Below are 27,595 nucleotides of genomic sequence, written 5' to 3' on the forward strand. Positions count from 1 at the left end.
TCTGTGTGAGGTTTAAGGACTGGCAGACATTTTTTTCTTTCCCTCACTAAAGTTGGACTGCCAACATTCAGACAGCTTTACTTCCAGAGCAGTAGAAGAGTTTGCAACTGTACAATCAGTATCTAAGGCTTCACTGTCACATGTGCTATGCTAGAAAAATTGCCCAAAGTCCAAAGTTTTCAGATGCATTCATTTATTTAGTATTAGTCTTAAAGAGAGAGAGAGAGAGAGAGAGAGAGAGAGAGAGAGAGAGAGAGAGAGAGAGAGAGAGAGAGAGAAGATCTGGCATCTATATACCAAGAGGGGTTTTTAGTCTCATATTTCCCTTAGTTTTAAAAAGGCCACCTCAAGCTTTGAGAGCAGTGGGCAATAACTTCAGGTAAGATGGAAAGAGACTACAGTAGTTTTGTTGCCTATGAGAAAGCAGCAGAATCAAGAATTTGGAAGTCTTGGAGTGGCTGTTCCTTCATAAGTATTCCATTGCTAAGAGCAGCCAGCATCTCCAACCAAACCACCACCATACAACACCAAGCCATATATCCCATAACAAAATGCAGCCTCTCTTTCAGTTTCTGAAGACAGCCTTCCTTAAACAGCTTCTCCAGCTGGCTTACATCACCCCTGCAGTCCAAGTAAGCCTCTTTGCAACAGCTTTCGGGGGCAAAGACATGCCCAGCTTGGAGGTGAGTTGGCAGCGCCGCTATCCAGTCAGTGTAGTTGTCGATTCCGCAGCACTTCAGCTGCTTATGGATTGCATCAACAGCCCTGTTGCCACGGTGGTGTGGAGCAGTTCTGTTGTATTGGAGAAAGATATGGTCCATGCTGTTTTTCAGTTGATGGCCCGCTTTGACACAGTAGACATGGGTCATGACGGTTGAAGATGCCTCTAGGCAGAGAAGGACCAACAGCAAGTACATCAAAGTCCCCTGGTGATGGCGAGAGTTCTTAACTGGGGCGCATATAGCCAAAGCACCGGTGGGGACCAGCAGAAGAGCAGCCACAATAGCCAGCCAACCTGGCACAAGGAAGAATCTGTTCTGAAAGAAGACTCCGTAGCTTCTGTAGGTGAGGATTACAAACGCGCCACCAAAGACTAAAGCCACAGCAGCTCCCCAGAGGAAGAAGCCAAGGAGGGTCAACACAACTTTAGCTAAGGCTCTGCTCCAGGACTCTGTTATGCACATTAAGGAAGGGTTAAAGCTGGGATTAAGCTGTACCCGTTTCATTTTTGGAAGCAATCTTCACTGTAGCCGCTCAAAATCTCAGTCTCACATTCTGTGGAGGTCTCTCCATATTTCTGGGCAGGTGATATGCACGGCCTATACCAAATCCCTGGTTAATTAGCAAGTGGCAAGCCCTAGTGCTGATAGCTCTGTGTGGTCCTCATTCTGGAAAAATATACGGTCCAGTGCCAATTTAAATAGGTATCAGGAGTTTTCTTATGTCAGGTCAGATTATTTGGCTGTCGCAGGAACCAGGGTCATCTCACCTCCCTGCAGATAAATCAGAATGAATGCTCTTTAAGCAGCCGACACTAAGTAATCTCCCTGCAATCAAAGCAGGATAAAATGCATAATAAACAGGTCATCTGGAAGTGTGCTTTTGGAGGTTGATTGTGTGTTGTGTGAACAAATCCTTTTTATTTGTCTCAGCAAGCTGTTGCCTTGACAGGAGAACCTTTCATCTTGTACCATGAAGAAGCTATTGTTGTCAGCTGAAACATGCTGGGTGTGCTATTGTTTTACAAAGACTGTTATTTGATTTGATTTTTTAAAAAGAACATTTCCCCCAATGCTATTTTGAGGCTTTGCCTCTTCTTTTGTTTCCTTTTCTTGGTCTTAAAATCCGCTGCCTGCCAATTTTAAGGGATAACCTTAATCTTTGCTCCCCATTCCCCGCGACTGTGTTCCTAAACCCACTTACCTGGAAGCAAGCATTCTTGAATTCAGTGAGACATCCTTTCAAATAGATGCATGTAGGATTGTGCTCTTGGTGGGCAGAAGGTTGGAAGCGGCTATTGTGGAGTGTAATCCACTGAGAGCAGTCAAGTACTACATTCCTTGTTTTGCTAGAGTGGACATGCAAGGGAATGTTAGGTCCAGTCAGTTGAAACTTCCTGTTCCTCCTTGCCTGGAGCATCCTTCCTTGCATGCAACTAGTGGGTGGGTGCATAGCTGTCAACTTTCCTCTTTTTTAAGGGAAATTCCCTTTTTGCAAATAGGATTCCTCGCAAGAAAAGGGAAAAGTTGACAGCTATGGGGGTGTGACCTTTCCAAACCTGGTAAAAGGCCAAAGCATGCTGCCACTCTCTCTCTTTTCCATCTTCCTTTCGTCCTGTGAACTTCTTGGACTGCTAACTGCAGTCATTAGGTCAACCCACATATGGGGTAAACCTGTTTGTACTGTATATGCTTGTAACGTTAAGCCTTAAGCCTGCCTTCAGGGATCACACTGTTCTCTGCCTGATCATGAGTAAACTTTCTTTTTACTGGTGTCTTTATTCTTTTAGGAGGGATTCAAGGGGCCTTACCAGGAAAATATCAGAACACATTTCAATCTGGACAAGCCAGATTGAACTGTTTATTGTCTTAAGAAACTCACACAAGTTTGCAACTAGTTTTCTGCTGTGTAAAGGGGAATGCACTCTGCTGAGAAAAGGAAGTTGCTAGCACAAGTTAGGAAGGATGTTAATAAACAATGTATCCTCTCCTGCCACCCTGAACATTCCCACATCTACCTTCTACTAGGTTAGGCTATTTGGTTATCTAGCCCTGTATTGTCTACTCTGACTGACAGTGGCTCTCTGGGTTCTTCTGGCAAGGAGGCTCTTTCTGTCATGAGACTAAGGTTCTTGAGATCAGAAGCAGTAAGGCCTACAAGTCCTACACAATCATTCGAGCCTGCTAACTGCTAACTATTAACAGCAAACTGCTAAGTCACTGTGACTCGTGACTCATCTTGAGTGACGACTCATTCTCCCTATAAAAGTAGCCAGTGTCTCTGTGTGTGGCCCAGCCAGTGTTGTGTTGTTGCAGACAAGAGTGGCTCCAGGACTCTAGTAAATCAGTAACTAAGACTGTGCCTCTGTGAAGAGTCAGATAGCTGCTATGAGCATTCTGTGTATGCTCTTTAACTGTGCTGTTTTTGAACAACTTTATTTTCTTCAGCAAAGTTTTATTCTGTTTATGAAGAAGACTCTGCTTTGATTAATTTACCGCTGCATGACACTTTCCCTATATCTGCTCCCTGCTCCTTTCTAACTGGAAATGCCAGGTTCATTGGACATGGAGCCTTCCACATGTAAGTCATGGACTCTCGTACAAAGCCACATTTGGTCCTTCCTCCTGCCCTAACCTCAATGCTGATTTCTATCAGATGTGCAAGTAATTGCGGAATGAGGGCCAGACCTGTAAAGCAACTTTTTGTTGGAATCCTCACATTTGCAGCTTTGGCTAACTGCAGAGTTTGTGATCTGACAAAGTGAAAGTAGTTTGATAAACCTTCCGTTTTAATCCTGACTGGTAAGATTGCCAAATCGGGTTCTACCATGAGTAAGAGCACGTGTTGCGATCGAGACCTGGCAATACACATCCCTTCCTGTGGGGGTGGGGCCGGCAGCCGGCCTAACAGCTATAGGGCAGAGAGGTGTTGCTGGGCAAAGCTAGATGTAGCAATTTGTGATGGACAGCTTAGCGTCCTATATATTCCTCTGCACGCAGGGAAATCTTTCTCTTGGCTTCGAGCTTCTGATCACCCATCCCGCCCCCCTCTTTTTCTTAGGCCTCTGCGCTTGACCTTGCAACTGCCTGTCATGGGGTCGTCTGCTTTTGGGGCAGAGGCCCAGTAGGAATTTGTCCATCTGGCTGATTGGCTGTTGCCATTTGGTTTTGCCTACTGCAGTAGCAACTTGTCACAACTTGTAAGGTTGGCTGTTAGGCATTGGTTCCTGTGTGGATTGCTGGTATGGGCGGTACCCATCCAGAATCATGATGATACTGGGAATTCCGTTAAAGGAATCTGGTGGCTCTTATGCTTTGTCCGAGCCCCCAGTAGGGGTTAGGGCCATGGCCGAGTCCCCAGGACCATGGGGAGAGGGTAGCGTGTATACCCCCCGCTCCTTAACTCTCCTCAGCGGCATTCTCCCAGTCGCTGGTTTTAGGCCAGCCTCTGTCCCAGTAGGACAGTAGTCTGAACCAATGCCTACGCAACCACTCACCGAATTTGTATTTAAATAAAGTTGTGGCCTAAATTATTGCCAAAAACCCAAACAAAAATCATGTCTCCTGTGTCAATTCATTGGGAGAGAGACTTGAGGTCCTCGATACGCAACTCATCGGAAAAAAAGAATCTTCTTAGCCAGCTCTTTTGCCTGAAACAGGAGTTTGCTGTGCAGAAATCAGCAGGCAAAGCTTTCCAAAGCACAGGGCTAAACTTTCTCATCTACAGATATCTGTTCATCAAGCAGCAGTTAAAAGCTGAATGACAATAAATGGTTGAAAAGTTGGCAGCTCTGCAGCCTGCGAGGACAGACACAGTAGGCTGTCAAAACACCTGGCTGATAGATAATGTGTTTCTTTCTCTTTTTCTGACGCCCAATAGTTTTGACAATAGCAAGTAAAATCACTAGATTTTTGAATATATCTATCTGTAGTGGCTGGCCTTGCACTCTGCTGCTTCAGTGTTTCTCCACTGTAAAAGCTTTAGCATTAATTGACAGATTTTAGGAGCCTTCCTGGATCAGGCCAAAGGCTCATCAAGTTGAGCATCCTGTTCTCACAAGGGCCAGCTAGATGCCCATAGGAGCCCCATTAGCAGAACCTGAGTGCAACAGTCCTTTTCTTCACCTGCAGATCCGGCAACAGGTAGGGCTAATCAAAGGATGCTGTTTCCAACAATGGAGGTACGATATGGCTATCATGGCCATCCCTCGCCCCTCCAAGCACTCCTGTTTACCGTTTTACATTAAAGCCACTGTTTGGCAGTGACTACAGCCGAGCCACATTTTCTCAGAAGACAATTTTTGAGAACCTTTCTGAGTCTTGCTTTCTTGTTCTCACCCAGTTAGAAAAAAAGGGGGTGACCACCGTTACCACTTCACAGAGCTGGAAGGGACCCCGTGGGTTATTTCCTGCAATGTCTTGCAATGCAGGAAAGTATTCCAGCCAGATGGCTATCTGACCTCTTTTTTAAAAACCTCCAATGGAGGAGAGTCCACCAACTTTTGAGGTATCCCATTTCACTGTTGCATACCTCTTGGCACCAGGAAGGTCTTCCTAATATTTTAGCCAGAATCTCTGTTCTTCTAATTTGAATCCATTGGTTCCAGCCCTACCCTATGGAGCAGCAGCAAACAAACAAGCTTGTTCTGTCATCCGTGTGACAGCCCTTCACATGTTTGAAGATGGCTGAAATGCTCCGAAACAGCACTAGATCTGCAGCATTGTGGAAGATACCAAATTTGTGGCCAGGTTGTTAGCATGGTTGCTGATGCAGTGTCAGCGAAGCAAAAGAAAACCTTAAGAGGAGAGAAAGAAGCTGTGCTACCTGGTACTGCAAATAGTGAGTCCTATTCCCAAGAAACTGCTGGAGAATGGATTCTCCCCCTGCATACTGATCCCATATATATATATATAAATTATTACATTATTATTATTATTAAATTTTTATTTATACCCCACCCTTCCCGGTTTAAAATCCGGGCTCAGGGCGGCTAGCAGCAAATATAAAACATCGATTAAAATGTGACTTAAAAACAGCACAAACAGCATAGAATGCAACATAAAATGCAGCATCAATATCAATAAAATTCAAAAGTTCAGGGTTTATTTTTGGAAAGAAAAAAACCCTTCGAATGATCACCAGGGCTAACTGGCCAAGTTGGTCCTACTAGGGCCATCAAGGAGACCAGGGAAGAATTTAAATGAGGGGTCCCAGAAAGGGTTTCTTCATAGAAGAGGAAAAGGGAATAGAGGATAAAGCTAATTAAAATTGACGGCTAGATGGAATAGCTCTGTCTTACAGGCCCTGCGGAAGGAGATCAAGTCCTGGCAGGGCCCTAGTCTTGTGGGACAGAGCATTCCACCAGGTTGGAGCCATCACTGAAAAAGCCCTGGCTCTGGTGGAGGATAGTCTGGCTTCTTTAGGACCCGGGACCTTTAAGCTATTATTATTCATGGGCATTAGGGTACTCTGTGGGACATACCAGGAGAGGCGGTCCCGTAGGTATGAAGGTCCTTGGCTGCATAGGGCTTTAAAGGACAAAACCAGCACCTTAAACCTGACCCTATATAATATTTCAATTTATATCTCACCCTTTATCAGAAGTTCCCATGGTGGTTTACCATATTACAAAAGAACACCACTGATAAAAAGCATAATAAAAAACCATGATGACAGATAGCTTAATAGTAAAATAGTCACCATCATAACAGTCCTCTTCTCCACACTTTCACAGGCCACAGATGATTTAATAGCCATAGGCCTGGGTAAGGAGGAATGTTTTTGCCTGGTGCCTAAACACATGTAGTGATGGTACCAGGTGAGCCTCTCTGGTGAGAGCATTCCACAATTGGGGAGACACCACAGAAAAAGCCCGTTCTCCCATTGCCACCTTCTAAACCTCTCTGGTATAAGGGACATAGAGAAGGGCCTCTGATGACAAGCACAGGGTCTGGGTTGGTTCATACTGGGAGAAGTGATCCTTAAGTTATTAGTAAAAAAAAAAAAAATCCCTCAATTTCTCTGCTCAGAAATATGGCCAATTTGTAGACACCCTAGTAGTAACTCACTATGGCTATGTATCTTGTATCTGCAGGTGATACCTGCCAATGGATGGTAGATTGTGGTAGGTAACAGGTTCAATTCCCAAGGCAACATTTTGTTTGCAGGGCTCTAGTTATAAGAACGACTGTCTGGTTTGAACCATGAGTTAACCACAAGTTGCCTGCAAACGATCAAGCAAACCATGGGTTGATTCTTCAAAGTTTGCTTTGTTTTCCAGCTGCTTCTGCCTTTGATGTTTGATTGCCCGGGGTGGAGTGGTCAAGCAAACCATGGTAAAGGAAGGGTGCACACATAATGCCAAGCCATAGTTAAACCAAGGTTTGTAAGCCAACAACAATCTATGGCTTTAGATTATGGTTTATGGGCTGTAAGGAAACCACAAAAACCTTAATTTCATATTTTTGCTCATGAGTTCTGAACTGGGAATGACTGACCAGGAATGGGAGCTTGTGGTCGTAGTGGCGATGTCGTTGCACGGTGCAGTGGATGTGGAAAAGGCAGGTTCCATGCTAGGAATGATTGGGGAAGGAGTTGAAAATAAAACTGCTATGTCATAAAGCCATTGTACAAATCTGTGATGCGACTGAATCTGGAATTCTTTGTAAGGTTCTGGTCTGGAGGTGTTGGAAAAGATTCATAAAAAAGGCAATGGAAATGATAAAGACGATGGAGCGACTCTCCTACGAGGAAAGGTTACAGCATTTAGGACTTTTGAGTCCTAAAGGTGAATGAGATGTGTTAAGACAGAAGTATACACATTTATGCCTGGCATGGGGAAAGCAGATAGAGGAAAGCACCCCCCCTCACCATAACATTAGAACTTGCGGACATTCAATGAAGCTGAATGTTGGAATATTCAGTGCCGATAAAAGAAAATACTTCTTTATGCAGCACATAGCTAAACTATGGAATGTGGGAATACGTTTTTAAGGTGCTCCTGCACCTGTTTGTTTATGTTTATTTTAAGGTAACCTTCTGCGCTAGGAAGGAAGGGCAAAGGATCCAGCAGAGAGTTTGCTGCATGGATCCCTCCACGTTTGGGCAAAGCGCGCCAATTTAGCCAATGTAACGGTCAGTTGATAGTTTCCCGCCCAGAAACTAGCTTAGAGACAAGGTTGTGATTGGTTCTTGTAAATGTTGTGACGATGTTTGATTTCTTAATAAATAGCCTCCGCTCTCTGTAGCGTGTGTGGAGAACGCGCGAGACAAGCCAGAGAGAAACCGAAAGCAAAACCAGCCGCACAGAGCAGTTGAGAGCTTCTTCACCATTGACTGCAGTCTCTTAGTTTTTATTTCTTTTATTTCAAAAGCGTTTATTTGACCTTCTAAGTTTTGGCCGCTAACTAGCTTAGCCTATCTTTCTATCCGGAGACCTCCGGAATCTCCGGAACCTTCAGATACCTGCAAAAAACCTTCGGAAACCTTCAGTAACCTTCAGAACTCACGACAACTACCTTCAGATCATAGCCAGCGGACCCTTTCACGACGCAGTGGGAGCAGGAACTCCGGGATTACTGGTCGTCCCATCTGCTGGCTATCCCCACAACGGAACTCGCTCCCATAGAAGGCAGTGATGACAAACCAGCTTGATTTGCTTTAAAAGAGGATTAGACAAATTCATGATGGCTATGTTCTGCCTCCACTGCCAGAGGCACTATGCCTCTAAATGCCAGCTGTTGTGACTCTCAGGTGGGCAGAGTGCTGTTGAGCTCCTGCCCTGCTTGTGTGTTTCCCAGAGGTATCTGGTTGGCCACTGTGAAAAGAGGATGCTCGACTAGAGGGGCCATTGGCCTGATCTCGCAGGCTCTTTTTACATCCATAGTTAAGCCTCTGGGCAAGGACCATGTTTCGCACATTACACTAAGCTGTAGTTTAATACACTGCGGTTTAGCGTAATATGTGAACCAGGCCATCTTGCAGGATGAAAGTCTCGATCCAGTTTGTGTCCCTTGTACATGAGTAGATCAGCAAGTCCATTCCATCTCAAGTCTGTGCTGGTTTTTTATAAGGAAAATTCCCAAAGCTCCTTCCTTCAGCTTTCTCCCACTGATGCTATGACACCTTGACAGCAGAATTGTGCAGAAAATACCTCCAAGTCTATTGGCAAGTGTACTTTATGTTGTTGTTTTTTTAAATTATTATTGTTGACTCCACATGAAAAGGCTCCGTTGCTGCTGCTTTCTTTTCTATTTTCCCTCTTCCCTCTCCGCTCATAAAACTTAATGAGATATTAACATTTGAATTACAATGCTCTTTATTGTTAGCTCATTCTGCAAGCTTTGAAAGACATTTGAAGCCTGAAAGGAGCAACACAGCACCTTGAGGGTGTTCCACTGTGGGCACTTGCCGTTGTCTCTCCCTGAATAGGCACGAGAGAATTTCAGCCATTATAGAGGCCTAAAGGCTGCAGTCTGTCTCAATATTTCCCAGTGCGTGATTTCTCATTCTGTTCAGTCTGACTCTTTGGACCTTGTAAAAGCAGGTGTTGGGGAAATGCGTATCCGTCTCCCACTGTTTACCATCCCAATACTCTTTTTGAGTTTTCAGTATTTCCATTTGTGCTTTTCACAGAAGGGGGTGAGAAGAAAGAACTTCTGGAGAACCTTTGGCCCTCCAAGTGTTGCTGAAAGGCCATTGGCCATGCTTGCTGGGGCTGATTCTGCAAGCAACAACTGGAGAGCCAAAAGTTCCTCATATCTGCTTAGCATTGTGTGTGAACCGGGCCAAGGAAAAACCCAGTTATAGGTCTGTACAGTTCGATCCAGGAAATGGATTTCATTGGGAATGTTGGGCTCAGCCTGGGTACTAGAAACCAGGAGCGATTGGAGAATACTAAATGTTGTAACATGGGGATTGTGATTCAGCAAGTGATTTCAGCTCTGACAGAGCAGGCAGGAGACAGCTTCTTCATGTAACACTCTTTATTCAGACAAACAAGACTCGGGAACTGAGGAGAGGGGGATACATTTATAGGGACAGTAGAGGATACATTTTGGAGGGAACAATCTCCAGCAATCACAAAGCTGCCTTTTGGTGGGAACCAATAAGACTTGAGGATCCAAATGCAGCAACTTGAATGAACCAATAGTAACTGTTCCTTCTGGAACAGGAAGGCAGTTACTTTCCCCTAATGTATACAAACAATAGCAATCAGATATGATAACCCTTGAATCAATACACAACACCAAACTAGTGAGTACGACACGGTATTTGTTTATTGCAGTCAAGGTTCCACTTGGGAATCTGTCGCCAATGCTGAGAAAGCGTACCTTCGGTTACCCCAACACCTTTCTGCTCAGGGTACGTTATGCAGTTATGTAGTAAATATTTGTGTGGCATTAAAGCCTAGAGGCCTCAGCTGACATCACCTCTCGTTTTAGTTAGCTATGGGTGCATACATCCATAGGGTGAGACAGTTCCTGCCCCAGTGCATTCCAAAGGACACAGCGGCTGGGGAAAGTGAAGCATTGACACTGAGGGTCCTAAAATTTGCCACTCTGAATCAGGCTGTTTGTTGTGAAAGAGGGATTTTAAGGACAAAATCCTGGGGGGGGGGGATGTACGGTAAATAATTTAAAGCAGTCTCTGCCAAGATGACCCTCGGGGTCCCTTCCAACCATACAGTTCTATGATTCAAATGGAGAGTGATGCAATGAAGATATAATTATACACAGTACCTTGAAATTATACACATATCTGAGAGACATCCTTACAGATATGAGTGCATACTCCCCACTCCATCACACACACCCTCACTTTAAAATGTGTTTTTTTTTTTTTTTAGTTCTCTTAACATCCCTTAGAAGTTTCTCCTTTGAAGTGTGCACCAGAATTCCACTTTACAAATACATAAAGCTCCCTCGATCTTTCCCTCAGGATTCTTCATATTCCATCCAAGAAAGGTCATGGAACCACCGTATTCACAACCAAATTTCACATTCAGTGCTGTTCGGGGAAACCTGTGTTGAATCGGGGCTGAACCAAGACATTTTTTCTGCCCAAGATGGAGCAGGAAGCGGTTCCCCCTGCCCTTTAGTCAAGCTGCGAAGTATCCATTATTGGGGCATCTAAGGAAGAAAGTCCAACAAACACCTCTCCCAGGAATTGAAAATACAATAATACTAAATTCCGTTATTAACTTTTTGCTGCCTGAGGTAACGGCCTCTCACTCACTGCCTAATGGTCGGGACACTCCCCCTATTGTAAGAAATGTAACTTGTCCTTAGTCTTTTCACTTCCTTCAGTTAATTTTGCCTCAGACAATTGCTTTAGGTGACATTTGGTGTCAGTTCTAATTCTGGCCATGTGTATACACCACACACTCAAAGCACACATGTCACCAAAGAATGATGGGAACTATAGTTTACAATTCGTAGTTCTGCAAATTGCAAATTTTAACAAGGAGAAATGTAATGTACTACACTTGGGCAAAAAAATTGAAAGACTCAAATACAGGATGGGTGACACCTGGCTTGAGAGCAGTACATGTGAAAAGGATCTAGGAGTCTTGGTAGACCACAAACTTGACATGAGTCAACAGTGTGATGCAGCAGCTAAAAAGCCAATGCAATTCTGGGCTGCATCAATAGGAGTATAGCGTCTAGATCAAGGGAAGTAATAGTACCACTGTATTCCGCTCTGGTCAGACCTCACCTGGAATACTGTGTCCAGTTCTGGGCACCACAGTTCAAGAAGGATACTGACAAGCTGGAACGTGTCCAGAGGAGGGCAACCAAAATGGTCCAAGGCCTGGAAATGATGCCTTAGGGAGCTGGGTATGTTTAGCCTGGAGAAGAGAAGGTTAAGGGGTGATATGATAGCCATGTTCGAATATATCAAAGGATGTCATATAGAGGAGGGTGAAAGGTTGTTTTCTGCTGCTCCAGAGAAGCGGACATGGAGCAATGGTTTCAAACTACAAGAAAGAAGATTCCACCTAAACATCAGGAAGAACTTCCTGACAGTGAGAGCTGTTCGGCAGTGGAATTTGCTACCAAGGAGTGTGGTGGAGTCTCCTTCTTTGGAGGTCTTTAAGCAGAGGCTTGACAGCCATCTGTCAAGAATGCTTTGATGGTGTTTCCTGCTTGGCAGGGCGTTGGACTGGATGGCCCTTGTGGTCTCTTCCAACTCTATGATTCTAAAATTCCCAGCACCCTTAGCAAACTACAGGATTTGTAGTGTGAGTTGGGGAGGGAAGAGGTGCTTTAAATGGTGTACAAAGACTGCATATTCAGCCCTTACAACCAGCTAAGGTTTCTTTCCTCCCATACACGTTTTTGTGTAAAATTAGAATCTCAAAGGTCCATGGATCAAGTTTCTCAGCTGAAGCTCTCAAGCCATGCAACATCCTTCCCTGGGCTGCAGTTCAGAAGCATTTCAAGACGCCACCATTCCTTTTGGATGTGTAGTAGTGCTGTGGGAGAGGGGAAGGTTGCTTTTCTTGTCAATAAATTTTGGTAGGATACATATTGTTTATGTCATAAAATTTTTATGGTTCCATCTTAATGTATTAGGTATTTGTTTGGGGGGTGTCTTTTTTTTGCACCATCTTGAGCTAATAGATAAGGGGGTATAAAAATCAAGGGGGGGAATTAAATTAGAATAGCCTCAACAGTTTCTTTTCCTGTGACAGATCCGTCTAACATGATGAATGTTGTCCTGTTTTCTCTGGGGTTGTTTCTGCATATGAAATGATGGGGGTTGAAATTCAAATGCAAATGTAATCGCTAATACAGCTTAGATAAAATACTTTCTGATATATTGCTGAAGGCATAATCCCTCATGTTAATAAAATAGCTAGCACGCCTTTTTTTGCATTACTTTTGTACCAGTTGAAGATTAATAATGAAGTGTTCTGATGGGAGAAAGAGGGTCAGATAGGTCCGTCACCACAAAGTGCATTTGATTTGTGGCACACTTGGCCTTAGTAAATGCGTGCGAGAGAAATTCAGGTTGACATCTGGACCGACATCAAGCTGGTTTCAACCTTATCTCATAAGACATGGCTGCCACCTCAGAGAACTAAGAGGAAATGTCACATCTTGGTGGAACAGGAATACAGCATTTGAGACAGCCAGTTGGGCTTTCATGAACCACATCAGTACCAAACCTTTGGCAGAGACTCTGTTTACCACAATGACCGCTCCCCACATTAAATGGGGGGTGATGTTTGCGTGGTCGCGTGCAGCCCCCTGAATTCCTAGGTGACACCTGGTAGTGCGGCTGGCTGCGCCCACCCCCAAAAGGGATACCTGGGGTCTCCACCTACCCATTTAACTGTCCAACCCCACCTGGGGGAGGCGTTGCCAAGGGATTGGCCAGGTAAGGGGAGGGACCACCCAGCCCACACAACACAGAGTGTAGCTTACCTGAGAAGCAGCGTTTCCCAGATCCCCGGCTGGGGGGCTGGGAAGGATAAACGCCCAATGCCTGAGCCAAGGTCTCCCTACATCTGAATCTTAATAAAGTTGTGGCCAATTTTAATCCCATAGCACATTGTTGTGTGTCATTATTCCGCTCGGGGGGGGGTCGCCTAGGGTTTGGGGGACTCCTCCTGTCCACGCAAAAGCCAGCTAATTCTTATGGAGAGACAAGTCATGCAATTCCACCCAGCAGAAGTGTGAGAGCTGCAGTTGCCAATGAATTTAGTATGGTCGTACCTTGGAAGTCGAACAGAATCTGTTCCAGAAGTCCGTTTCACTTCCAAAACATTCAAAAACCAAAGCACGGCTTCTGATTGGCTGCAGAAAGTTCCTGCAGCCAATCGGAAGCCGCAGAAGCCCCGTCGGATGTTTGGCTTCCAAAAATAGCTCACAAACCATAACACTCACTTCCAGGTTTTGATCGTTCGGGAGCCAAAACGTTTGAGAATTAAGCTGTTCGAAAACCAAGGTACGACCGTATCTTTTAAAGCAAGGGTCAGTAACCTTGGCCCCTCTGTGGCTAATAGGAATTGGAGCCCCAACAACATTTGGTTCCTCGCCACCATTCCAATATTTGGAACCACAGGTCAGTTCTGTAGAACTGGCACAGGGATCCATAATGCTGGGAGCAGGTCTCTATATTAGTGCAGCCATCATTCAAGGACTTGGAACTCTGCACCCATTAAACAAGCACAATTTCTACATTAGTGTGGTTTTCAAATTCGTCAGTGCAATGCTTCCTGTGGGAATGATAGAAAGAGGAAAGACCTTATCTGTTCTCCAAGGATTCTCAAAGCTTATGGACAGAGGCTCTAAGATGACACCTGCAAGCTCCTTGGGTGCAACTCCTCAGGCCCTGAATATTTAAATGCATTTAAAGTCAGAAGAAGTAAGACTGTTACCCAAACATGAGGTGAATTATTTACGGAAGTAGGGTGACTGATGAGAATAAAGTAATGGGAATCTTGAGAGGAAATGAACATGTCTTCTTGGGTTTCATGGTACAAAGGCAAGGGAGAGCTGGGTGTAGATGGACATGTACTCTGGACTTTAAGAAGGCTGGTTAAAAAATAAAAAGGATCCCAGAGATATACAGTAGGGAAGAAATGTAAAGTGGAGCATGGCTGGCAAATGTTAATCAGTCAATCAATCTGTTTCAGTTTTTCTACTCTATACAGTACAAATATCATATATAGTGTTACCAAGAGAAGCATAGCAGACAACAGACAATATACATGTGCACAAATTGTGTCTTTTAAAATGAGAGTATAACAAAATCCATAAACAGAAATAGTTTGAAGTTGAAATGATGATAGCCCATGTTCCCTTTCAGGGGCATTGATTTGAGCCCCAGATTATGCATGCCCAGTGGTCACAATGTCACATGTCCCGTGGTATTGCAAGGCCTTGGACAACATCTCTGAGGTCTCGTGATGTCTCAGACATGACTTCCAGTGCTTCGTGAGCCCCTGGAAGTTGTGTCAGGGACCCTGCGGTACTTGGGCCCCCAAGCCCCCCTATAGTTGGTGCCCCTGTTCCCTTTAATAATTGCATCCTAGTTTTGATGGTTACAACAAGAAACCTGGCGATATTTTATGCACTCTTAGGACTGGAGAGCCAGTGTGGTGCAGTGGTTAAAGTGGTGGACTCGTAATCTGGTGAACCGGGTTCGATTACCCGCTCCTCCACATGCAGCTGCTGAGTGACATTGTGCTAGTCACACTTCTCTGAAGTTTCTCAGCCTCACTCACATCACAGAGTGTTTGTTGTGGGGGAGGAAGGGAAAGGCGATTGTTAGCCGCTTTGAGACTCCTTAGGGTAGTGATAAACCAGGATATCAAATCCAAACTCCTCCTCCTCCTCCTCCTCCTCCTCCTCCTCCTCCTCCTCCTCTTCTTCTTCTTCTTCTTCTTCATTCTTCATCTGGAACCTGCCATTAAAATTGAGTCCTAGAAATCATCTAAGTTTCCTGAGTATGGAGAAAGAACTGTGAAGATAAAATGGAATCTTACATCCCCCTAAAAATTATAGTACAGGAGAACATATGGGAAACATTTTGACTGAGCCACTTCCACTAGGACAAACTCTCAAATGTCAAAGCTGTATTGGAAATCAACTGAACCCAGCTATTGCTCTTCTGTATCAAGGAACATTTAATGTTACTAAATACCTAGCATGTCAATAATTGCTGCTACGTGGTAGACCAAGGTACAGCAGTGAGCAAACCCCATTCTAATTAAGGACTAAAAGTGTCTGTTTAATGCAGCCAGTTGCTTTTTCTAAACCAAGTGGCAAGAGAAAAATTAACCATAAACACAAAGCTTGTTTCCAGAATAGCAGTATTTTTCAGGAGTGGTTCAGGTGCATTCCAGAAATTTTGGTTTACACAACTAAAGCAGAGTAAAGTACTCTGGCACTCTGGCACAACAAATCCACTTAAAAAAAATAACAGCCCCTTGAACTTCTTGCTGTTAGGAAAGTGATGGTAAAATGCACTGAGAAGTCTGGGGTGAATGGGTAGCTGTATAACCACTGTGCAGGCAAAAAAATAAGAATTCAGGATGAATGCTCATTGTCATAAAACCTCTGTGCAAACAAATCAGAATGAAATAATAAAGATCAGATACAATCTCACCTCTATGTTCAATAAACGGGTTTTTTTTGGGGGGGAGTCCAATGAGTTTGCTGGATGCAGTAGACGAACGAGTGATGCCCAGATGCAACAGTGAGAAAAAATAGAATGTGAATTGGCCTGAATGTTTGTGTGTTTGGTAAACCACAGAAACCATTTATCCCCTTCTGTTTCCCAGATTGACAATATTTCAAAATATCTGTTTGCAGAAACGTTTTGCCTTGATGTGTTCGTGCAAGAAATTAGCATGATCTGAAAACTTGAAGTGAGCTGTATTTATCCTCTTAACATGAAAAAAGAAGAAGAAGGAAAGGTACTTTGCTTGTGATTATGACATACAGCTTTGCCTTGGGGGGTGGAAGGCAGACAGCAATGTATGAATCTATCTGCCCAGATTTTAAACAGCAGTTGGGTCAGCCTCATTGCTTCAAAAGGAGACAATGTGCTGGAGTCTCCAATGGGGCATGCGGAACAAGCCTTATGGCTCAAAGAGAGACAATCAGAGAAAGTGTTTCCCTTGTTAATATACTGGCTTATTCCTCAATTTGTAAAGCCACCTAAGAGATTTGGGCCCTATTTCCCATGGAAATGAATGAGAAATGAGGATCGAAATCCTCTATGCAACTTCAGGGGTCTCATTCTTAAGCACAATAAAGCAGACAAATCTCAACTGCTTTTGTCTGAAATGGGAAACATCAGGTTATAGAATTAAAACTCTGACAGGTACTAATAAGAGCTGACTTCAAGGATCACATCTCAACACCTGCAAAAAAACAAAAAACAAAACAAAGAACAAACACAACCCAACAATTCTTGTTCTGCTCTGTAGAGGCTTCTAGGCTGCTCGCCATTTTGGGTAAGGAATTAGAAGTGGCCAAGAGGCTTCTGTTTGTGGTACCTAGGCAGAGCAAATCAGGGAAGATTGTGGAATGTGGAAAAGATGTCTGTTTAGGCCCTGTCTACCTCTTCCATGCGCTGCTCTGGTTCGACAAAAGTGGCTTAGTCATGCTGGCCACATGACTTGGAAGCTGTACGCAGGCTCCCTCAGCCAGTAAAACGAGATGAGCATCGCAACCCCAGAGTTGTCCGTGACTGGACCTAATGGTCAGGGGTCCCTTTACCTTTTTACCTCCTGTACTAAGAATTGTATTCTGCTGCAAGATAATGGCAAGAAGAAAATTCTACCCTCTTCCAGCCTAATAATTTCACATTTTCCCTCAACTGGATCCTTAGGTTGTAAGGAAGGTGTGAATAATATGAGTGGGAGAAAGGTGAATTATGTACTTGACAATGCCCTTTTGTTTACCATTTTCAGCTGTAAATATGCTTGTTTCAAGTACAGCATTCATATAATATCAATATTGTGCTTTATACGTCCTACATTGCAAAATCTATTTTTACTACCATTCTTGGCATACAATCACTGTCAATAAAATGCTAGCAAAGTCAGAATTCGTTTTTCGGAGGCCAAATGTGCTTTAATGGTTTATGGGCAATTCCATTATTCTTTCTCCACATCCCCCAATGTCCCCAAATGCAACAGCATCAAAAGAGAAAGTGAGAGAGATTTGCAATTTATTTCTATACTTTGTTGCTATACTCTCTTTAGAAAACTTTTCAGAACATATAAAACAATTCTAAAATGGGTCTATAGACTCTAGTTATAAATTCATATCACCTCTTCCCACTTTTGTTCATCCCTGATATTTAAATGTTGATCAATCTTCACTGAATTTGAGGATGTCTGATTTGTCTTGTGAATAAGTTTAGAATCAGCTTACTGAATATTTAGAAGACTTTACAAAAGGGGACTGATTGAGTGTAGTTTTGGTGACATGTAGAAGCCTAGCAGAGGCAGATTTAGGGCAGCATGACCAGTTCCCCCTGTGCTGGGCATTGAGCCAAGGAGGGTGCCACAGGGTGCCAAAACTATGACTATAACCGAGTAAGATTGTCTTCCATAAACATGATTTTAACAATGAATCTGTAAGTGATTGTGGAGGCCAATTCTGGATCCACATTTCCTACCATGGGGGGACATTGGTTGCCAGGCGGGAGTTGATCATGGTGTGGATTTGCCAAGTGTGCCTTCCTCTTAGCACATTTCTCTCTTTTGCCCTGAGTTTGAGTGTCTTCAAAGCCCATGACACCTTTGGTAAAGGCTATTTTCCAGTTGGAGCGCCCGCAGCCCAGTGTTTCCCTGTTGTCGATGTTTATACTACATTTTTAAGGATTTGCCTTGAGAGAGTCTTTAAACCTCTTTTGTTGACCACCAGCATTACGTTTTCCATTTTTAAGTTCGGAATAAAGTAGTTGCTTTGGAAGACGATAATCAGGTATCCACACAACATGACCAGTCCAATGAAGTTGATGTTGAAGAATCATTGCTTCAACATAGTGAATTGAGCAGAATGAGAGGTGGGAGGGGACCAAATTTTGGCCTCGCACAGAGTGCCACTGAAATATAGTCCACCCCGAAGCCTAGTTCAACTCACTCTAAATATATCCATAAGCTGATGGTGTTGGTGTTTTTTAAAAGGAAGAAAATCATTGTGTGACTCAATTACAGTGGACGCTTGGGTTGCGAACGTGATCCGTGCGGGAGGCACGTTCGCAACCCGCAGCATTCGTTGGTTCTGTGCATGCGCGAGCACCAAAACCCGGAAGTAACCCGTTCCGGTACTTCTGGGTTTGGCGCAGTGTGCATCCCGAAAACACACAACCTGAAGTGGCCATAACCCGAACTATGACTGTACTCTGAGTTTGTTCAGGATTCAGTCATGATAAAACATAACATAAGGTTTGAGACCAAGGGTGTGCTTTGAATTTTGATGAATCCAAAGGGGAAGGGGATAGCTCAGAGGTGTTTTTGTCTTCTCAGAGATGGAGCAGGACCTCAAAGAGGTACCTCAAATTGACGTAGGGACCCCTGAATGGCCCCTACCTGCTAATTTCACACAACTTTAAGATCAGACATACTGGAACATCATCTCTGGGTGGCATTTTTAAGATGTTGATACCCAGTAGCTTATTTTCCTGACCATTTCACTTCCTAAAATGAAAAGAAGAAGAAGAAGAAGAAATGACTGAGTGTTGAAAAGCTAAGAGTCCTGAAACAAAATCTGATCGTCCATGTCTTAATATTTTAATGGAACTGCTTGCATGTTTTGAAAGCTGTTTGTGTGCTGTGTTAAATCAGGAGGTGGGGATTGAATCTCTTCAAAATGAAGAAAAGGAAAACAGAGGTGACAGAGAGCAGGGGAAACAGCAAGAGGGCAAAAGTAATTGCAGGGAGCAGTTATCCCTAACAACTTGATGACCCAATTGCACTAAGAACACAGCTCAGAAAATCAACAACTAGGGCTTGCTGAATCTGAAGAAAACTTGGAAGGAAATACTCAAAGAAAAGTATTAACAGCTTTTCTTCACTAATCCCACTTCATAAGTTTTCTTAAAGGTTTTGTCACAGAAAAGAACTTTGAGTCCTAACCCCCCCTGCCCATTTCTCTTCTCCCCCACGCTCATCTTGATTTAACTGCAAAGCAAACACTTCATTGATCAATTTCCATATTGCTTTTGTTTCATCTCCCCCTCTCTGATGCTGAGAGATGTGTTATCAATGGGACTTACCCTTCACTTTAGCAAACATGTTTGTTTCCCCCCACACAGCCAATATGCTGACACTTTGCGTGATCAAATTCAAGACATCAACTCACTTCTAGGGATTAACAAATGTCAGAGAAGGGGGCGCATCTCATGTTTAGGGGGTGGGTCATCTTCAGCCAGTTTCGTTTCCCAGCCTCTTTTTCCTTAATTCAGAGCGGAAGAAAAAGGCAAAACAAATGATCTTCCAAAGTGATGCAAAGAAAATGCCAATCTTGGGCTAGCAGAAAAGCTTTTGCTGCCTGAGATGCAGCACCCAATGGTACATATTCCTGCCAAAAACACTCAGGCCCAGATTCAGTATCATTTGACCCCCCAGCACAAGAGCTCTTGCACTAGAGTAAAGGCAAAAATAGTGGGTATGAAAGATGAAATCCAGTGCAACAGTTGCACTAGCAGAAGCAACCAAGTCAGGGGTGGAGAATAATGATGATGATGGTGGTGGTGATGATGATGATGATAATGATGATGATGATGATGATGATGATAACAATAATAATAATAATTTGAATAGGATGTCCCTATTTTCATCAGAAAAATGTTGGAGGACATGTACTTGGTTTAAGGGCTTGTGCAGGTGTGCTGAATGATTATTGACCACACTGGTTGAGGCTGATCAGAGTTGGAGTCCAATGATATCTGGAACATTACATCTGGTTACATCTGGAACATCTGGTTAGCCATCTCTTGTCTAGCGTCTCAGGTTAAAAAAAAAAAAAAAAAAGCCCAGATAGCAATAGTTGCAGAAAACCTCTGCCTGAGAATCTGGAGAGCCACTGCCAGTCAGACAATACTGGGCATAGATGGGCAAATAGTTTGACCTGCTAGAAGGCAGCCACTGATATCCCACCCAGACCTAACCTTCTACCCACAAACAGTGGAATCCTACGTGCAGTGGGTTTTAAGGTAACAAAATAAAGAAAAAGAAGAGGCAAAGCCTCAAAATGGTATTGTAAAAATGAATTTTCATCAAATAATAACAGTCCTTGTGAAACAATAACGGCCCCAGTGTGCATCAACTGATGACAATGCCTTCTTCATGGTACAATAGTAAGGTTCTCCTGTTAAGGCAATGGCTTGCTGAGACAAATAAAAATGATTTGTTCATCCAACACACAGTCTCTAATGGCACGCTTCCAGATGACTGGTTTATTGAGCATTTATCCTGCTTTGATTGCACTTAAATTAGATGATTTTGGCTCTTTAATGGGCATTCATTCCGATTTGTTTGTGGGGAGGTTGGATGACATTGTTTCAAACCAAGCGCTTTCCCACACTTTCCGGTCCATTTTCCCAATGCTTTCCTTATTGCAAAAAGTCTGATCTTTTGAGGGAGTGGGTTTGTTGTGCACAATCGCCTAATCGGCCATAATTGTGCAACTTGAATTTGCCGGAATGGTGATTGAATCCCACTCCAAGAAAATAGTGACAGTCTGGACACTCCCCTGGTTAAGAATTGATAACTCTGCTGTGGGCACTTCTTTGTCCAACCCCCTGCAAATTTTGAGTGGCACACCTCTTTTCTAAGCATAGTTTTCATTTGGACAGAAAGCCTCTATCAGTTGTCCAATCTCGATGGTAGGGTTAACACACCTAGCAGAACATCTCCAGAAGGGAGGCGATACAACTCCAACAAGCTATACATTCAGGATGCTTTTCTTTTTAGAATGAAATGAATTGAAAAGAAAAAGACATTTAACTATTTCCTATCCATATTTAATGCAGGGAGCCAGCATGCAAAGTGGCAAAATATTGCAATATGTGGTGCCACTTTAGATCTAGCTGAAAAGGGGAAATACCTTTTAGCAGGTTGTTATTGGTGCTGAGAGAAGGCAATATCAAAATTACCCATGCTTTGGTACATTCAAAGCCAATTTGCAAAGCAGCAGCAGCAGCAAATCTTTAAGCACACCTTATTACCTGTTGTGATGATGATGATGATGATTATTATTATTTTACAAAGCATCACAATCAAGGGGTTTTTTCCAACAGGAACTCAAGGGAACTGAGTCCCCTTACCTTAAAAAATTACATAGTAATTGTTTTTCTTGTCTGAGGGGCCTGGAATGGATATACACCCAATGCCTGTGCCAAAAATCCACCTATATAATCAGTGAAGTTGAGGTCATTTCTAATCCAGATCATTGTCCGCTTGAGTTTATTAATCACATCTTACATTTAGCCAGTGCTCAGGGTAGGGTGTGTGGCACTGTGACCAGGCTCACAATAAATAAACGAACAAACTTCATGGTGAGTTTTCCCACCTCCCCCCCCAAGAAAAAAAGCACTGATCACAATCATTGTAGCAGTGTTATCAACACAGGGCCTTTGCCCACTGCTAAAGGCTTTGTGCCATTGTCATGCATAGAGTTGTAGTTTCTACTGCTACTGCAGTATTGTGACTTAGCAACCCTTAGGGGGTTGGTAAGTCTGAGGAAGAGAAGAAGAAGAAGAGTTTGGATTTGATATCCCGCTTTTCACTACCCGAAGGAGTCTCAAAGCGGCTAACATTCTCCTTTTCCCTTCCTCCCCCACAACAAACACTCTGTGAGGTGAGTGGGGCTGAGAGACTTCAAAGAAGTGTGGCTAGCCCAAGGTCACCCAGCAGCTGCATGTGGAGGAGTGGAGACACGAACCCGGTTCCCCAGATTACGAGTCTACCACTCTTAACCACTACACCACACTGGCTTTCAATGGAATGCAGGAATGGAGTGAGAGGAGGCGGAATCGACATGAGCCAGACAGCTGGCCAATTATTTGCCTACAAATAATTTTACAAATCAAGGTGATCTTATAGCAATCTGGAAGGCATGTGATTCACACACCTCTCCATCGAAACAAGCAAGAAGCACAATCCCAGTTCAAAACCAGACTGCCGGGATGGACTGTCCTACTTGAGATGCAACCGAGCACCCAGGAGATTTGGCTGATTTGTTTTTCAATATGTTGGTTGAAATTCCCCAGGCTTGGCCTTGCGCTTGCCTTTTTTTAGGGGGCATGCAAATGTTCCCTTGGAAGGATTGATGAACTTCATATATTTAAATAAAATAAAATAAAAAACCCCAGAAGTAATCACACTTCACTGTGGAGTGAACTGGGGGAAGTCTGTTTATCGCTTTCCCTGGTGATGAATAAACCATGGAGAGCAGGTGACAGTGCCATTTGCAACCGTCATCACTCCATGCTGGCAATGTCTTCAGGAGCAGTCTTTTCAAATGGCCCAATTATACCATTTAATCCATTATTTGTTACCGATGCCACCGTTTTTAAAAGTTCACTTTTAGTTAAAAATAGGGAAATTCTGCTTTCCAGACAGAATTCTTACTAAAAGAACTGGCACAGTTTTATTACAACTAATATATTATCTAGAAAAAAAGCCTAGAACACGATCCAATTTTAGGCATATTCAGAAGCTGTGGTTGCACAAATTAAAGCAGAGCACAAACCTTCGCTCATCCACCTACTTACTGGAAACATTTCCTCCCTGTAAATATGGGAGCAGCCTTTTCTATCACTTTCCTGGGACTGAGCTTTTTTTTTTTTAAGGAGATGCTTGCAGCTCCCCTTGCTGTGTCTCAGCCGGAAGAGTGGTTGGCGAGGGGTGGGGTGGGATTCTCAAGCAGGGATGGGGAACCTCCAGCCTGCCATGCCTCACCATTTGACCTGCAAGACCATCTGGGGCAAGCCATGTCCAACATTTTGGGCAGGTAAAAATGGAGCTTGACTGAAAGGGCAGTACTTCCAAATGCCAGGCAACTAATTGGTTATCTGACACCTGGGAATAACGGCACAAAGTTCTTTGCTCAGCAATTCCCAAATGCCTGACAGTCAGCTTTGTAAGAAAATATGAAATAACATAAAACCATTTTTGCAGGGGGGGGGGGGACAAGAAATTTTCCGCACCGGGTACCACTTGACCTTCCTATGCCTCTGTTGGGGCAACCAGGCGCAGACATGAAACTGACCCTAGTCTAGTCAATATTTCTAGACCTAACTTTCCTTACAAGATTGTTAAGGAGGGCAATTCTTTTCTCTGGGGTGGGGGAGAATGTGTGTGTCATCTTTTGAGATCCTTGGAATCCTTAGAAGCGAGACAGAAGATAACCGCAAGAGATAAATAAATGAAAGATGTCTTCCGAGAAGAATCTTCATACATGTGTGTGCTTGGGAAGGCTGATAGTTTTCCTTTGTTCAGCTTGTATGTTATCACATCCTTCAGTAAACCCAATTATACTTTGCTCAAATGTTGCTCCCTCCCTTTCAATATAAGAATCTGAAAATGAAAAAAAAAAAAATACCACCTGCTTTTAATTGGGTTTTAAAAATCCTTTTAAGGCTTCATTCCACTCCTGGAAAGATATGTAGTAGAATAAGTTTTGTTGAATGCATGCCTTTATATTAGTGATGTATGGCAGACCAAGAAATATATTTCTTCTCTTTCAACAGTTAAAGTACAACATGGGAGTTCCACTTCATAAATCAAGATTCAGATCACACACTAGCAGGGTGCCTGAAAAATAGCTTTGAGTCTTTCGGTGATTTGCATGTCCAGTGCACACTATATTAAAAACAGCCTCTGGCATGCACTTAAACAGACTAGCTGAGTTGACACAAGCCCAGGGTGGAAGTTCTTGGCAGCTGATCAAACCCAGCGGAGAACTAATCACTAAGGGAATGGACATATTTGAATAGAACAGGCCTGAGAGGGTTCGATAGGGATGGGTTTGCATGTTGTTGGCAGGCAGCTGTAATGAGGCAAAATTCCACAAGATCGTCTCCATTTGAAATGAAGTAGGACAGATATTTTGGAGCAACTTTTGGAGGAGTTTGGTACAACTTTTTAGATGTTATCACTATTGCCTAGCCTGAAATGTGGTTTGAGATCAGATTTCATCCATAATTCATACAAGATGCAATTTGCATAAACTTAATAGCACATTCTTAATTTGCACAATTTATAAACAGTGACAGAATTTGGGTTTTTAGTTCACATCATTCTTTTTTCTAATACAGAACTCTTGATTCCATATAAATTCTGGACTTAAAAAACTGAAAACACAGGAGACAGCAACATAGCGTATGCTACCATCAAAGATTAGCCATGTAATCAAATAGTGGTTCTGAAGAGCAACAGCAGATCCAAAGTGTTTTGTGGACTGGGGTTCTGGACAGTGAAATCCTTTAGAATGATAAGATCAACCACAGTGGGCTAAAAAGAGAATCTTAAATTATTTGGAATTTAAAAATAGGGGGGGGAGTGTGCTTTCATCTAGAATATCTCCCCCCCCCAACTTATTTCAAGGTTAGAAAACTAAAGATATATGAACAAGAGATTTCTCTCTCACACATTGAAAATATATTTTGTTGTGAACATCACATGACTGGGTTATTCAATTGTGCACATTCATCTCAAAGAAGTATTTGTGAGAAATTTCTTAATTCAGAATTAAGGGAAAGCTCTAAGGGCGCAACTAAATTACCTGGGTTTTTTTTTAAATCCAATTATGCTGAAATGTTCCATACTTAAAAGTATATGCCTCTACAAAATATTTCAGCCATTTTTTTAAGTGAGCTTATGATTTATGAAGTTTGCATCACTTCTCTTTTACTCAACATATGCAGTGATCATGAAACCCCGGTGTTAAAAAGCTAACCTTTTAAAGCAATATCAGGGCCATCTTAAGCTTATCTGGCACCATGGTGCAAGGATCCCTCTGGCGCCCCCACCCCCACGTTTCCCGCCGGGTGGCTCTTCCGGCGGGACAGAGGCTCCGGGTGTGACGCTGCCAGCGGGGCTGGAGGGCGGCTCCTCCAGCAGGGAGGAGGCTCCAGCCACGGCGCAGCATGGTGGAGGTGGGCAAGGGCGGCGAGCTGATGTGGGGAGGCACCGCGTCCAGCCTCCGCCTCTTCCCTGGCACCCTCCAGAACGTGGCGCTGTGGTTCCCTGCACCACTAGCCTCTATGGCTAAGACGGCCCTGAGCAATAAGAAGTGGGAGCATTTAAAATGTGTCTGTCGGGAACAATGGGCAGTGGTGGATCTGGGGCTTTAAAATTTCAGCGGTTGCCTGTGCAACAGCAGTATTCACCCCCTGCCTCTCAACTTCTCTTCTAAGTCATTGTTGTGGCGCTCCCTCAGGTGCCCTCTCAGCTCCGCTCCCAGTGCAGGCAAACTGGTTGAGCTCCCCTAAATCTGCCTCTGGCAAGGATTAGTGCTAGCGCAAAAGGACTTCCCCTCTCCTACCCCCCATGTGCACCCCATGCTGTCTCTAAATCAGCTCTGGCAGGTTGGGGAACTTGCACACAGCTTGCAGGGGTAAGAGAGGGGAAGATAATTCCGTTGTTCAAGGAGAGGTCCTTGTGCTGGTGGAATGATCGTCTTAGTGCCAGCATTGACTACAACCAAGTGTCTAGTGAGGAAGTATTTAGCATTAAATACAGCACTGCTAAATCATTATCTTTTTTAAAAGCACTGTTCTCTACAATGTCACATTAGGAGACCGGGAAGGGGGATCAATGGGATAAAGCAAAGAATTTGTTTCCTTAAAGACCTTACAGCTTCCTTTAAAAAGGGAGCAGGGATGACCAAAATCAATAAAAGGTAAGCACCTATTGTGTGAATTGCTCTGAAAAAAGTTGGTTACAATAAACTCTCCTATTCCCAGCCTTAATGGGCAAGCAGTCACTTATCTAAAGCCTCTGGCTTATATCCTGAGTTCACTAGAATAATTAAAATCCATTGGCTACAATGGGATTACACAGAAATGTGGAAACGGAATCCTTGTGTGAAGTTAGGCAAAACCTTTTGTGGAGCAGAATGGCTGATTTGGAAATACTCGCACTACGTTAGGTCAAAATTGTACTTTTGTTCCCCTAGTTGAGCATTGGGCGGAAATGTACAGTTCAGCAGACTTCACCTGTGGCGTTTGACTGGACAGGTGCCTAAAATGTTATCCCGTCCCTAAAATAGCTTTACATTTCTTAAAACCAATTGGACATGTGCTCTCTTGCACTACAAGTAGCCTGCCTCTCAGGAGTCAGAGGATCTAACACCCCACAGTAGGTTACCAGGAATGGATAAGACAAGGGAAGTTCTAACCAATGTTGTTTATTCAATATTCACAGTGAGAGGCTTAGAAACACAACCTCTCGGAGTAATGGTGTTGCTTGGAGTAAATCTCCACCGCCCTTCTCTCCACCTTCCTCATTTGTCAACAGCACCACCCACCTTACAGTTGCTGCTTAGGGCCATCTGTCTCTGAGCTCTTTGCTCTCCTACTTTCAATGCTCGCCGGGTTCTGGGAGATGGTGGGTCTGGAATGCTTTCTAGTGATAATGTGTCAGCTGGCTGCTCCGACTCTGCTGCCTCCTCCTCCTCCTCTCCCATTATTGCCCAACTTTTACCCTCATCTTCCTATGAGCTGCGACCTCCCGCAAACCACTGTTGTAAATCTACCCCGTCTTCCTCTTCTGTGGAAGGTTCAGGGTGGGGATGCAATCTCCACCATTCCTCCTCTGCCCAGTCCCTGACACTGCCTGAAACAAAAAGTGGCTGCAGAGCAACCCATGTGCTTATGCAGTATACTGGAGGGGTGGACTAAGCCTACCTCCTGTTGGCCTATGCCCGCTCACAATTCACTGATTAGGTGAGTGGGTGGGACCAAATACCCAGGCAGCAAACTCAGCCCAGAGACTTATTCTGCTGCCGAGGAAACAGTCCCTGGGACTTCCCATGGTGGATCCCGGCACATGAAGGAATGCCAGTGTTAGGGACTGGAAAGAGGAGGAGGAATGGTGGAGACAGCCTCCCCATCCTGACCTTTCCAGGGAAGAGGAAAACAGTATAGATTTACAACAGAGGTTTGTGGGAGGTCACAGCTCAGAGGCAGATGAGATGAAAAGTTGGGAAATAACAGGAAAGCCAGAGCAGCAGCTGGCTGGCACGTTGTCACTAGAAAGCATTGCGCCATCTCCCAGAACCTGACGAGCCTTAAAAGTAGGAGAGCAAAGAGCTCAGAGACAGAGGGCACATGGCAGCACCCATAGAAGTGATGAATGAGGAAGTGGGAGAGACCGGGGGCGGGTGGAGATTCACTC

At 43.8% G+C, this 27,595-nt stretch overlaps 1 protein-coding gene across 1 annotated transcript; it reads right to left on the minus strand.

Annotated features, from left to right (window-relative positions):
* Positions 1 to 407: 407 nt before the first annotated feature.
* Positions 408 to 7,250, minus strand: LOC117060804 (tetraspanin-3-like). Its single transcript, XM_033173348.1, has 2 exons — positions 7,218 to 7,250; positions 408 to 1,493 (listed from the first exon to the last, which is right to left on the minus strand). The coding sequence occupies exon 2, from the start codon at positions 1,224 to 1,226 to the stop codon at positions 414 to 416; it is 813 nt and encodes a 270-aa protein (XP_033029239.1). The 5' UTR covers positions 1,227 to 1,493; positions 7,218 to 7,250; the 3' UTR covers positions 408 to 413.
* Between the last annotated feature and the right edge of the window lie 20,345 nt (positions 7,251 to 27,595).

Source organism: Lacerta agilis, chromosome 16, assembly GCF_009819535.1.
Source record: "Lacerta agilis isolate rLacAgi1 chromosome 16, rLacAgi1.pri, whole genome shotgun sequence".
In the NCBI taxonomy this organism is placed as follows: Eukaryota; Metazoa; Chordata; class Lepidosauria; order Squamata; family Lacertidae; genus Lacerta; species Lacerta agilis.

Coding starts and splice junctions, on each gene's coding strand:
- LOC117060804 (XM_033173348.1), bottom strand. CDS start 1,226: ATGAAACGGGTACAGCTTAATCCCAGCTTTAACCCTTCCTTAATGTGC.